Source organism: Odontomachus brunneus, unplaced genomic scaffold (genome assembly GCF_010583005.1).
Source record: "Odontomachus brunneus isolate Ranch 3 - 2012 unplaced genomic scaffold, Obru_v1 Obru_scaffold_169, whole genome shotgun sequence".
Classification (NCBI taxonomy): domain Eukaryota; kingdom Metazoa; phylum Arthropoda; class Insecta; order Hymenoptera; family Formicidae; genus Odontomachus; species Odontomachus brunneus.
This window is the reverse complement of record NW_022639619.1, coordinates 508,656-522,058: the sequence shown is the minus strand read 5'-3', so window position 1 is coordinate 522,058 and position 13,403 is coordinate 508,656. Positions and strand designations below refer to the sequence as shown.

Below are 13,403 nucleotides of genomic sequence, written 5' to 3'. Positions count from 1 at the left end.
TCTCTCTCTCTCTCTCTCTCTCTCTCTCTCTCTCTCTCTCTCTCTCTCTCTCTCTACTGCTTTTCTCCTTTTTCTCGACGCCGTTGCCAGCCTTTTGAAATATGCGAAGCCTTTCCACGCGGATTTCCCTTCGCCACGAGAGCGCATCGCGTGGTCGCACGTAATAAAAAAACCTAACGAGTTATACACGGCGGTGCAATTGTTTTACAGTGCAGAGAGAGAGAGAGAGAGAGACCTCCAACACACATGAACGCGCGACGCACGTGAATGCACGCACACACTTGCGCGCGTTTTTGCGTATCAAGATACTTGCGTATATCCGTGACTTCAAAAGTCGCCGCACGGCCGGATGCGGCGCGTAGGGTAATAACGCGGCCGTTATTCCTGATATGCAAAGTGGGAATGAATGCGGAATGCGGGTTACGAGATCAACGACGCTCTGCGAGCGAGTGCGGGATTTATGCAGGAAAATCATAAATAATGCACGATAACGTGGTTTAGTTTGGCGTTATAGTAGTAACGCTTATCTTGTGTATTGTGTGCATTTACTCTTATACTTTTACAACTCTTAAAATTGTTAATGTATTAATCTCGCATGGTTGGAGTTTTGAACGTACGACGTATAGTTTACACGCGTTTAGCGAGACTATCATGAAGAATACAACGTTTCTCAACTTTACAACTGACGAAAATTTTTAGCAAGCATATCTAACCTATAACAACCGATAGGATTTTCGGATGCAATCTAGTTTCGAGGCAAATTTTTTTCGAGTGGCTCAGAAATTAATTTCAACGCGCTCGCACGATCACGAGAGGCATTCTCTCTTTCTTGAACTTACACGCAGAAAACTATTATCTGCTGCTACTAAGAAAAGCAATTACTTAGTTTACTTCCTTTCTTATAAGTAATCGTTATTTCAACAAAAAATATTTTTTTAATCTTCTATTGTCTAAAATTAATTTCTCATGTTTAAAGAATGTTTCATGTACATAGGATGTTTAAAACTAAAATACTCAACACCTATAAAGTAAAATATATATTTTACTTTTCTAATTTTTTATTTTCCCAAAATAAGTTTGTGATTCTGAGGTCACGTTGGGCAGTTACTATCGCTGCCAACATACTAAAAAAGGCAGCCATATTATGACTTTTACGTTACATTCAAGAGACAGAATTACGTTACGGTCAAGATAGAAACAAGACTTTCCTATTGGAGACAAATAATGATGAAATTGGACTGTGATTTCAAAGTCATAGTAGAGAGTTAATAATAGTTTTAAAATATACTCATCGCAAATAAATTTAGAAAAGCTCATTATCAGATAGTCAAAGGAAGAATTTCTTTTCTTCAGAAGAACATTATAAAATTTTACCAAAGGTGAAGTTTATTCGGCTCCGTGTAATGTGTAAATCGTGAATTTTTGTTTAAATTTAATATTCTCGATTGAGATGCCAAACTTGCTGGGTTTCAAAAAGTGTTGTTTCAAATAAACTCGATGCTTATGATGAACTCGTGAAACATTTGCGGATATACAAATTTATGAAATACTCGAAACAACACGCAAAAAAAAGAACTAGTTTCCAGAGCTAAAAAATAGCTGTGACAGATAAGATGTATCACTGAAATAGGATCAGCTAATGTCGATACCGAAACTAAATTTATTCGCTGTTTAAACTTAGGTGCTACAGCGAGAAATATTAGCTGTTAGAAATGACTGTAGCAAACTATTGTTACCGTTACAGTTACAGTACATTGTAACTGTGTGGCAAACTTCTTTAATATATGCATACGATAAAAAATTTAGGAATAACTGCCATTTTCTTAGCTATTTGAAATAATGTGCATTTTTAGTGTCACTTAATATATTTGTATAGCGAATGCATTTTAGCTGTCATAGCCAATTTTTAGCAGTGACAGCTAAACGATTAGTCTTTTAACTAAGTTTGAACCAGCTATCGTGGTTTAGCTGATATTACTAAGTTATTTTTTTGCGTGAAGTAATATTTACTTGAATGCAGTACTTTTCTGTACGTAGCCACGACGCGTGTAGAGACCCACCTATCGATTTCAGTGTTCGTTAATCGCGGCTCGAAACAAGAGTCATGTCCGGTGACTAAAGAATTTCGCGCCTCGTCCGGCATAAATATGCGTCCCTTGCCGTTATCTTGCTCTCGACAACCCGATGAGTGCGGTAGGACGAGACCATAGGGAGAGCTAAACAAGCTACCCCGTCGCTCTTCACGACGGTCGAGTGGACGTCGAGGGCGCCGCGACGGGGAGGGCGAGAAAGGTTAACGCGATCTCCTGTGCGAGGGTGTACGGAATATTGATTCGCGCCGGTGTTAGGAAGCTTCTAGCTTCGTATGTGCACGCCGGAGAAAGGTGGACGAATGCACACATGCATGCACGGAGAGAGAATTTTATAACAGAAATCAGTAAAGAATTTTCTGATCAATCGGCATTCTGCAGTAATCGACCACTCTTCCACTTCATATGTGCTGTTTATATTTTAGGAGAGCTGAAGTGTATTTTCAAAAATTTTGCTATGTTTCCAGCGAAATTTATTATATTTATTATGTTTCAAGATAGACTTTATTGACAATTTATTCCTGTTCTATCAGAAACATAACGAAATTGAGAAGAATTTATATGAAAATGAAAAGTATATCATATTTTCTCTCCGTGTACAGTTCAATGCGTCTCAACGTTGTCAACCAATACAACGGATCATATTTTGCCAGCGCGTTCGTAAATTGCGGCTTTACTTCTTCTTGATCAAAACTTTAAAAAAAACCTTTATCTTTTACAATCGTTTCATACTTTCATACCAAGTATTTTTAAAAGAAATTGTTCGAGTTTTCAAGCAGTTTATTTTTAAGGGAACACGTTACCCCCCACTAGGAGACAGCTGATCTCTCAAGCTCGCGAAACGCAATCTTATCGAAAATATTTTTATTCAACGATGGCGTGGGACACCCTGTATAGGATCGCACATGGGCGCCCTTCGTACAACCATTCGACGGAGCACTACCCTCCTGTTGCCAACCGGGCATCGATCCAACGAGCGACCAAGTTTCTTTTTCTGGAGTGTAACAAGAAGAACCTCTTTCTCTTTCGGCGCGTTCGTTTCCTTCCGCCACGTAGTGGTTTCCTCTTCGAAGGATTCGCGGGAATAAAAACAATCGCGAAGATCGGCTATTGTAGCTTAGACAGAGGCATACTCAACGTCGAGCGTTATTTCCATGCCGATCGAGACGAGCTTCGCTCGATGCACAAATCGGAACAGGAAGATGAGGCGGGCTTAACCCTTTAAAGCCCAAAGGGTTTCGGTTGGAAATCCTTTTCGAGCTCCCGTTTTAGCACAGCTACCGGGACTGAACTTTTCAAAAAAGTAATTTCGGAGCAAAACCATTGGATCCTGAGGGATTAAGGGATATCTGGTCGTCGGTCAGGATACCCTAAACTATACATACTAAGAGAAACCTAGCTCGCCTCATGCGACGTGTTCGGCTGAGTGGAATAAAAGCGGACGAAACATCCCGAGAGGATTTCTCGGAAGGAAAATGCTGTCTCGATGAGGACCCGGTAGAAATGCTTAAAATTAAGGGCTTGACAGGACCTAACAGTTTAATTAGTTCCTAGCGAACTTTTGTTTCAATAGGATCTTACTTTCCGTAGCTTGACAATTCAGATATTTCCAGAGATATTTCGGAATTTTGATCTTTTCGACCTCAATATTCCATTTAACATCTTTGATGTTAACGCTGAAGCCTCTATATCAATCTCTCTTTCATCCTATTTAACCTACTAGCTTCGCCAAGACATCCTCTTTAGAATCTACAAGTGGCATTTTGTGCGTTTCCTGTCATTTAGAGGTGTTAAGTAGGACTACAGTTTTCATGTGTATTATATACACATTGCTCTTTCGGAATATGTAGATGTTAGAAAGTTCTCCGAGAAGAAAGTATTTGATATTTACAACTACAATTATATAAAGAAATAATTACTGTAAATTATGGTCAAGAAAATAATTTTTTAATTAAATTCTACTGTAATAACAATAACTTTATATGCATGTTACCACTACTATTTTCGTATTAAAACAACTAGGAAATATGGCTGGAATCAAAAACAACTATAATGTTATAAAAATCAATCATTTTTTTCTTTTATTGTTCAGGCCAAAAGTAGGGCTGAAATTTCGACTCGGGTTATAATGCTAAAAGTTAAATAAGTTTCAATAATTAATGAAAATTGACTCGAAATAATTTGACAGAGCCATTATTCGAGCGTGTACGTATGTACTCGTGTACTTTTGTACATCCTTTATATACCATCCTTAGGGAAAAGTGTGCCTCTGCATTTTCCATAAAGTTGTCGCGAAGCACCGCGTGCAGGCAAAAAGATGGCACGTAGTGGAATATGCACTAAAGGAAATGTATATACCGTAGATTACGACGTCGTGAAATAGCCGGCGCGCATTTGGCAAACCGGATGCGCTTTTTACGAAAAAAGAAAGAACGCACGTGGTGCGTTCACTCAAGAGTCCTCTTTACGTCTTGCGCGCGTAGAGATCTTCGCGACGAACGTCTGTCTTCGAACAGGCGCTCCGTTCGATCGCCGTGTCGTTTATCTCGCGCCGGATCGGCGCGCGTTTCTCCGTTTCGTTCCGATTTATTGTCAAGTGCAGCGCGCGTACGGCCGTGAGTCAGTGTCGCACAGCCCGACGAGAGATCGCGGACGTTCACGCACATTGTCGCACGCGCGTACCGTTGTCCGTGCGTGCGCCGCCGGACAACGCCGTAAACAAAGCGTGCCTCTTAGCGAGGGAGCGAACGGCGCGAAGAGTGCAACGACCCGCTGCCGTTCTGCGTGTGACGTAGCTTGCGGATCAGCTGACGGCGAACGCGTCGTGTGCTTATCGCGCGCCCGATTGCTGTCGACGCAGTTGGTTTCTCGAGAAACGTGAAACACTCCCGATTCTCTCTTATCGCCGACCGCAAGGTAGGACTCGCACGTCTCCGCGGCTCCGACATTCAGGCTGGGAAAAAAACGTCTTACATGTTGATAATTTGCGTGTGTCATAAACACGAGGTAGAACAGTCTCACGGAGAGAAGAACTTTAGTCGACAGAAAGAGAGAAGAGAGAGAGAGAAATGCGCTTAACACTTCTCCTTAATAGGATAACATAACAACTGACAAGGCAGCGAGCGTAATCCGTTTCAATTTCCACAAGCGTGTGTACATGTAATACACCCGGTAATCGCGCTCCGAATGTCGTAACGTCCGTCTTTATCTGACGTTACAGACGCGAAAGTTACGTTAGGTTAGGGTTAGGTTGGGCTTCTTACCATAATAGACCGTTGCGAGACGAGCGTTCGCTTTCACTCTCGCGCTGACTCAACAATACGCGTTAATTAGGGGAATTAGGCGTTCTTCTTTCCCCTCCCGTTGATTTCCTCACGACTCACGTTTTGTCCGGCGCGACAATGCCGCTTCTTCGCCGAGTTTAACCGACTCTCTCGACTGCGCATCGATTCGCGTGGATGACATTGATCCTTACCTTCGCACGACTCCGATTCCACCGACGGTGTCCCCTCCTTGTATTGGCGCACACCACCAGCGCGGATTTAAATCCTTCGGCCTCTTGCGACACTCCGTCGATTCCTTCCTCGCCGTGAGGAGCGCCTTGCGACAAGGGTCCTACCAAACATGGAAATGCCTCTCGCCGATACCTCCGTCTCGCGATGACACAATCCTCTCGGGGAGCCTCTCGCCGTTAGCTGCTCCAAAACACGCTGGTCTCACCTTGTCGCGTCCGCTGTTGATATCCCGATATGATATCCCGAAGTTTCCAACGTTCGTACTTTGTTTTCTTTGTCATGACGGCGAGCTGCCGTGCGAGAGAGACAGGGAGAGAAAGAGAGACGGGTATACATATACGTATACACACGTATCTATAGCGACAAGTCGATCCGAGAGGCGAACGCTCGGAAGGTAGGCGACGGAATCACTGTATTACGCGCGAATCGGTGGAACGCATCGACGAGACGACACACACGTGGAGAAGTGAAGACACCCATCGCGGAGGTAAAAATAAACCCTGCACCGACGGACAGATTTTCTCGCTCGGACGACGGACGATGGCGATGGCCCGGGTGCAGTTTCAACCCCTGCGCTGTTTCCGCCGTTGACGGCGATCCGCCGGTCGAATACTCACATGACGAGGCGCGAGACGATCGACGATATCATATTAGCGGGTCCTGCGGCTCCACGGGACGCGCGCGAACGGTAGAAACGAGCGACTAAATGCGGACGGCCGTCTGTAGCACCGCTGCTCACAGGTCAGCCATGTTGGACTGGCAGCTGGCTGCTGCTGCGCTTGTGACGTCACGCGGTGTTTTCGTCACGTGACGCCAGGCGCGTAGCGCGATTTAAAAGAGCCTTTTAATAGAGCCGGCAACGATTTAATTTCATGTCCGTCAGCTCGACTCTCGCTCGGTAAGTGTGCTTGACATACCCTCGTACGTCCTCACTTCAAGCTCCCCTCGGGAAATTTAATTCCCGAAGTCGAATACATCTCGGAAACGCTGCGGCAAGCTCTGTTTTGTACCGTTCGACAATAAATTGCGATATTTCACACACACGCGCGCGCACACCCACACATACATTTTGTGCTTTAACCATAAACTAATAATTGTAAAATTAGGATTCCGAATACACTGCGATAAATTCGGCATGACCATAAATAATAAAAACTTCAATAAATAGTAAAAACTGTTATTTTTAACAGAGTAAATATTCAATTTTCTCACAAGTTATATATTACATTATATGTTACATCGTGGTTGATTCGTTCTATCATGCAGAATAATTTACGTGTGTTCCGTTGAAATTTCCTCAAACAATTTGCCCTCACCAAAAATTACGGCTATAAAAAGTTTTCCGGCTGGCCGCCAGCCGCGTAAACACACAAATTTTCCACAGTCACGGGAGGGAAAGGAAAGAGAAACTAAAAAGTAGAGTGAAAAGAAAAAGAGTAGGAAAGTCCTATCGGCGAAACGTCTTCCGGTTCGCCGCGAGTGCGCAAACAAACATAAATTCCGCGGCGAAAAAGAGAAAGAAACGTCCAACCAGAAGTATACGTAATTAAATGTGAAACCATCGCGCGCATACCGGGACATAGAATTAGCTGTCTTACAAGAACCAGGCGAGAGTACCGATCGCTCTCGTGACATCGCGGTCGTCCGCGACAGGACATTCTCTCTTTTGCAGAAGGCGGAAAAGAGAAACGGAAAGAAATGAGGGGTCGGGCGCATCGCGTTACGTCGATGCGTGAATATAGGCGCGGAGCGTGGACGCGGAGTAACGTGTGCGTGTCGCGCGCGCGGCGGGAGAAGCCAGAGTTCCCCCAGGCGCCCACTCCCTCGTCCCCGCGGCGCTGTAGCGTCCACAACCACCCGCGCGCGCGACCTCACGCGCCTCGCGGTCGTCGGTGCTACGGCCCTAAGCACCCCACCCCCGGTGGCGCTCTCTCGTGCGATGGGTGGCAGTGAAGCGAGGCGCGACGCCGCGCCGCGCGGCCGGCACGGCGCTGCGCTGCGGTGTTGGAAAGGACTGGCAGCATGGAGGGAGAGAGCGCGCGCTCGCTCGAATCGCACGGAGGGGAGATGTTGGATCGCGGCTGGGGAGGTGAGCCGGGAGGGAAAGAGGAGCGCAACGGGGGGAGGGTGTACGGGCCGCGGGAAGGAGCCGTGCCTCCCTGCCGTCCGCCCGCAGTGCGCGCTACGCGATATCACTGGCCGGTCATGTGTGTGTCACTCTCACGTTTACACTAGTACCGTTCGGAGTACTTGGTTACCGCGCTGGTCGTGCTGCCACTGCCGTTACCGCCAGCCGCCGCGTAGTGTGGTGTCCAGTGCTACACCCGGTGCGCGCCCGGAAGTCGAAAGTGTGCCCGGTCAGTCGGTGATATCTGTGCGCGAACGTCACCGTTGTCACAGTGCCCTGGGACGGTGGTGGGACGAGGAGGGATCGCCGTGCCTCTCTCTCTCTCTCTCGATCTCATTTATTTATCCGTCTCGTCGGCCGTGTTTTTCGAACCGATCGTCAGAATACACACGTCTTGTCAGAGCGAGGAACACAGAAGACGCGTACAGGTGGAGACGCGGGCTCTCGCTCTCTGTCTCTCTTGTTGCGAAGACGCGCGCGCGCCGGCAGAAGCGAGAGAAAACATCGTGAAGTGAGCCACGAAAGGGTGATCGCGCGCGCAAAGGCTCACGGCCGGACAGAGCGAGAGAGAGAAAGAGAGAGAGAGAGAGAGAGAGAGAGAGAGGGAGAAGAGAAACACGTTAGGATTCGCGCGAGGAGTCTCGTGGCCACTCTCGCGAAGAGAAACCTCTAGCGCGCGTCCGGATACAAGCGGGAGAAAGGAGTGGCAGTGGAGCGTGTGCTTCGTAAACGACGAGCAAGAGGAAGAGAGAAGAGGAGAAGAGAGGAGAAGAAAGCAGAGGATACGAGAGGATACGAGAAGCTGCCGTCGCCGTCGCGCGTCTCATGGCCCTGTTGTTCGATGGCCCTTCGTGATCGCGGCCGGAAGAAGTTCAAGTCGCGGAGTGGTGCCTTGTGTCGTCGAGGAATAGTGATCGCTCGTGACAGGGTCCACCGCAGTTGCTGCGCTCCCCCCTCGCGCCGTGGCGGTGCGTGCATCCGTTATTGTTTTTCTTTTCTTCTGGGGGGCGAGGCACGCTCCTCGGAGGTTAGAAGGAAAAACCGGGTCGTTGACAGGGGGGCAGGGGGCCGGGAGTGGTGAGTGAGCGAGAGAGAGAAGACGGAAGAGAGAGAAGCGGGGACGAGGTGGGGGAGGAAGGCAGGTGGCGCCCGCGGGGGGCGACGGGGGGGGACGCGAGCGAGGGAAAGGGTGACTGGCAGACCCGGCTGTGGCGATCCGAAGTCGCGGATTCGGCACGCCGCGGTTTACCGATCGTAATATGGCGTACAAGTTTCGCGAGGAGATCGTGGGAAAGAGGTTTCTCTCGGTGAGTGGTTTCACCAAGCCGAAGGTGAATAAGATTAGTGAGTGGGGTTGGCGTGCGGGGGTGATACGTGCTGCCAGTCACAGGGATAATGGCTGTCATGATCTTCAGGTGAGTAGACTTTTCTGTCTCCCTCGCTCTCTCCGATCCGGCCGACCGCGGAAGGACGCGAGCATGTTTTCGGTGTATTTACGTTGCGTTCAGGCGTACGGACATCGCGCGCGCGACGCCTTGCGCCGCGCCGCCGTTGTGTTTACATTTAGCGAGCGGCCTTCCGTGCGTACAGCACCAAAGTACGCCAGCTCGACGGTTATTTCATTCCGAGTTATGAGAGCGAGCGAATCCGCCCGTCTCGAGAAAGTCGTCTTAGCTAGCCCGGTGGTATTGTCGTTTGTCGCGAGACACAAAAATCGGTACGCACTTTGTCGGCCCTTTACAGTCTACGTACGGAAAAATCTCGATCGATTCAGAATCAGTGCTTGCGAATAATGACCAGATTAAATTAGATTATATATTTTATCGAAATTATATTATTATATTTCTTAGTGAGAGATATATGGTCAACTGACTCGTGATATTTGTAATTGCTTTTTTATATGATAAATACGACTGTGAAATTGATATTTTAATTGCGTTCGGTTCGTACTTTATAATCATAAAATATTTTTAAATCCCGATTACACCGTATCTCCCGCGTTTGGAAATGGTATAGCGGTGTACGACGGCCATGTTTAAAATAAAGTTATCGTTAGCGCAAATGGCGCGCAGATTCGGAGATACGAATATTTTGGTATGATATTCGGCATACATAAAATATAAATCATAAATCGGATATATGCTCGGATATCACGGGCAAAATCGGAGTGGAGTAACGATCGATCGTGGCGCACATCTCTGAGACGATAATTGTTTCACAGGTATTTGCAAGTTATATTGAGGATCGCGTCTCGATAGGAGATAGACACTTGAGACGAATGAATTGAATGAACGCTCTCGTATTCTAAGTATTTGTAAACCAAATATTTGGGCGATGCAATGTTTTGCTTGGAATTTATGCTTGTGTATTTTTAATACAACAATTACATCTTTTCATATTGTTGAAAAATATTCTGCAACAGCCGTGCTTTTTATTCAGGAAATCTGATTTTATCTGGGCGAATATCTGCCCAGATATACTTTACGAATACGTTGAGTTCGATTTTACTGATCTTTGTGTATCTTTCGAATTCTGACATAGATTATGTATTATTATATTTGATTATTTTTGACAATAATTAGAATTTTGCATATTATCAAGAAACGAAAGCTATGTTTTTCAAACAGAAGATAGTTTCGCGCCAACAAATACTTTATTAATACAATGAGTTTGATTTTACCGATTTTTGTATTCTTCGAATTCTAATACAGATTGTGTTATCGCGCGCGCGTTTGCTTGCTTTTGACATGTATCAAACGTATGTACACAAATATACACTTGATATAATTTTTTTAAGGACGCAGAGGCACGAGTGATCACACTCGTGCTGTGTTTATCAATAACACATTGTCAACCGCCTCATGAGGCTTTGAGTGCCTCACATTTTTTGTGAGCCGCGTTTTTTGCGATACCACACCTGAAATTCTACAAACCTAACATGTATGTTAACATATCGTGAAATCGAAAAACAAAACTGATCGTATTCCTCTAACACTATCGAAAAATCAGGATAATCGATCAATTAACAATCTATTATTAAGAGAACAGATCTTTCTGAGCAGTCGATAATGTGTTAAAATGATTCATTTTCTATCGATATCAGCGACTATTTATTTGTTTGTAAAAAAATAATGAATTGTTTGCCTCTCTGAGTGACATCAATAATCTTTCGATTAGATCTTGAACATTCTATACAAATCAATGTCGATTCGAAATCAGACTGATATTTCGTCGGTGTTAAAGTGATAATCGTTTTAGGAGCTTACTTAAAATTTGTGTGTTACGCACCGTCGCCTCAAAATGTTAGTCTCAGTCACGTTTTTCAAACGTCCGCAGTGAAAAGAGCGCGATCGTAGACGTAGAATTTACAGTTGTCACCGTGTGGCATAATTACGTAAGTTCATCTGTCAGGTCTCTTTCTAAGTCTTTCTTTAAAATCAAGTCATAACTATTTCAGTTTTTCGAGGACACTGCCAACTTACGTATCAACGTCATTTTGCACTTGCACAAGCGCACAAACTCGCGTACGTACGTGCGCACTGTGCACACACATACACACATGTCGCATCACTTGGCCAGTAATATTTGCCAATTATACTCCGTGGCCAAAGGCCGCGATTATGCCAGTCGACCGTAAAATCTCGGAAAATCTCGGCCTCGGCGACCGATTTTTCCTTCGCTTCGTCTCACAACGTCGAAATTCATAATTTTTCGTTTCTCTCTCTCTCTCTCTCTCTCTCTCTCTCTTTCTCTCTCTCTCTCTTTCTCTCTCTCTCTCTCTCTCTCTCTCTCTCTCTCTCTCCCCTTCTTTCTTGTAGCGTGGAAATTGCGCCGTCGAAAAAAATCGTCAAGGTCTCGGTTACGCAACTGGTCACAGATTTCGGAGCACACAGAAACACACGCGCGCGCGAAATTAATTTCCAGTATCACTTCAGTGGCACTTCAGCATAGCGGGCAACATTTATCTCTTATGTAACGAAATAAACGATTGTCCTCATGTATCATTCACCGTGTCACGAAATAATCGCGTCGGTGACGATAACGCGTCGTTACTTTATCTACATATTATTACCACAATTAGCACCGTCATTATTGCAAAGGTTCGCGACTGGGTTATCGCTCCTCAATAACGGTAGTTAGAGACAGGGACTCTGCTCTGTTGGGAGCAATATCAAGCGTCTATGGTCCCTATTAATCCCTGATAATACCTCGACTTTCTGCACTAACAAAATATTCCAGGTGACTCGGTGATGCGGATGAATTTCCCTCGTAAATTAGTCGAGCGCCGAGCGTCAGTTTCTCGCGGTATATAGTCTCGATCGATCTTCGACACTCGGGAGTTAATAATAGCGGTACTTATTCGCGGCGTTCATTACTGGGTTGCCCGGTTTCAACTATCCCTAATGGTCCTCGCGGCGTCTGCGAATTTATCGCGGTGCCGAGGAGCATCGCCGCCTCCCGGAGTGAATTTAGTTGACATCTGTTCGGTATTTGCCGCTCTCCGGGAGTCAACGGCTACAAACGCCGTTAGATATAATCCGTGGGGTCATCGTGCGTATCTGTCGCGTACGTGGCGGCTCCGCTTTCCGGTTCCCGCGTCGCGAAAAGTGCTCTCGTTTCTCGCACGAAGGTGTCGACGAACTCGTCTAATAAAAAGTCCTCCTTCTCCGGACTCGGCGAGGTGAAAGTTATCGAGTCGTCGCTTTTAAATCCCGCGAAACGGTGATAATGCCGACGCAAGGTACGTCCGAGACAAGCGAAATTGTCAATTGTTTTAAGGAAAAAAGCGCTTTGTATCTCTCTCTTTCTCTCTCTCTCTCTCTCCGCACGTGTCGATAGTGAACAACGATAAAGAGGAGCACCTTGAAGTATTGACAAGTCATTGAAATATCGAACGTGTGGAAAATGGTGTTTCATCGATAAGGGCGCACTCGTATGAGACTCGTGCGATCGTCACCTTGGAACTTCTATGCTGACTTTAGATGTAAAATGATACATAACTCGACAATGCATTATAAATCGCAGACTGGGGCGACGGGCGAGACGCAGTGTATAGTCGGATAAAGTAGGATAAAGTTTTTAACCAAATCTAATATTAAGAAGGCCTGCGAGGGCCGAGCAATGAATGGAAACACGCGGTGTATTTATCTAAATTTTTTTTATCTTATTAGGAGATAATTTTCAGTCTACACACACACATACAATTCCCTCTCTCTTTCTATACAATCAAATAATTAAATAATTATTATATTGAAAATGATCTTCTAGTAAGATGGAGAAAGTTTAAATAAGTGTTATTGCGTACTTTCATCCATCGCTCGATTCTCACAGGTCTTGTTAATATTAAATTTGATTAGTGTGATTATCAGATCTCTTTAGCCTGTAATTTTTAACTTCTAATCCATCGTTTGTGGGGGCAGTGTTCGCGTGAAAAATTGGTGGTAGTCGAATGATCGAAATAGTTTGGGAAAAAAGTCGCTTAGTCCAACCTCTTCCTCTCGGGAAAGGCATTTAGCGCTCGCTTCCTCAATTCCGTGGGTGCATCTCGGCGACACTTTTTGTTCGTGAATTCTCCCATTGTTTGAATACCGCTTTCTTCGCGCACCTGCCGCACCGTCCGCGAGGAAGCACCGTTATGTGCACGGTGTACGAAATATACGAAGCGCCTTG

At 45.6% G+C, this 13,403-nt stretch overlaps 2 protein-coding genes across 7 annotated transcripts in view; one reads left to right on the top strand and one right to left on the bottom strand.

The window, feature by feature from the left end:
* Positions 1-6,409, bottom strand: part of LOC116851239 — a 42,909-nt gene extending 36,500 nt beyond the window's left edge. The window contains exon 1 of one of the 3 annotated variants that reach the window (XM_032830481.1): positions 6,223-6,409. In XM_032830481.1, the coding sequence (XP_032686372.1) occupies positions 6,223-6,254 (32 nt within the window). In that variant the 5' untranslated portion in view covers positions 6,255-6,409. Of the gene's footprint in view, positions 1-5,353; positions 5,519-5,565; positions 6,180-6,222 lie in introns of those variants that run through there. The other 2 variants (XM_032830473.1, XM_032830480.1) reach the window with 2 other exon arrangements.
* A 2,479-nt stretch (positions 6,410-8,888) lies between these two features.
* The window catches only part of LOC116851235 (probable JmjC domain-containing histone demethylation protein 2C), a 402,970-nt gene continuing 398,455 nt past the window's right edge, over positions 8,889-13,403 (top strand). For 3 of the 4 annotated variants that reach the window (XM_032830457.1, XM_032830456.1, XM_032830455.1), the window contains exon 1: positions 8,896-9,148. In XM_032830457.1, the coding sequence (XP_032686348.1) occupies positions 8,993-9,148 (156 nt within the window). In that variant the 5' untranslated portion in view covers positions 8,896-8,992. Of the gene's footprint in view, positions 9,149-13,403 lie in introns of all 4 variants that reach the window. The other variant, XM_032830460.1, reaches the window with a different exon arrangement.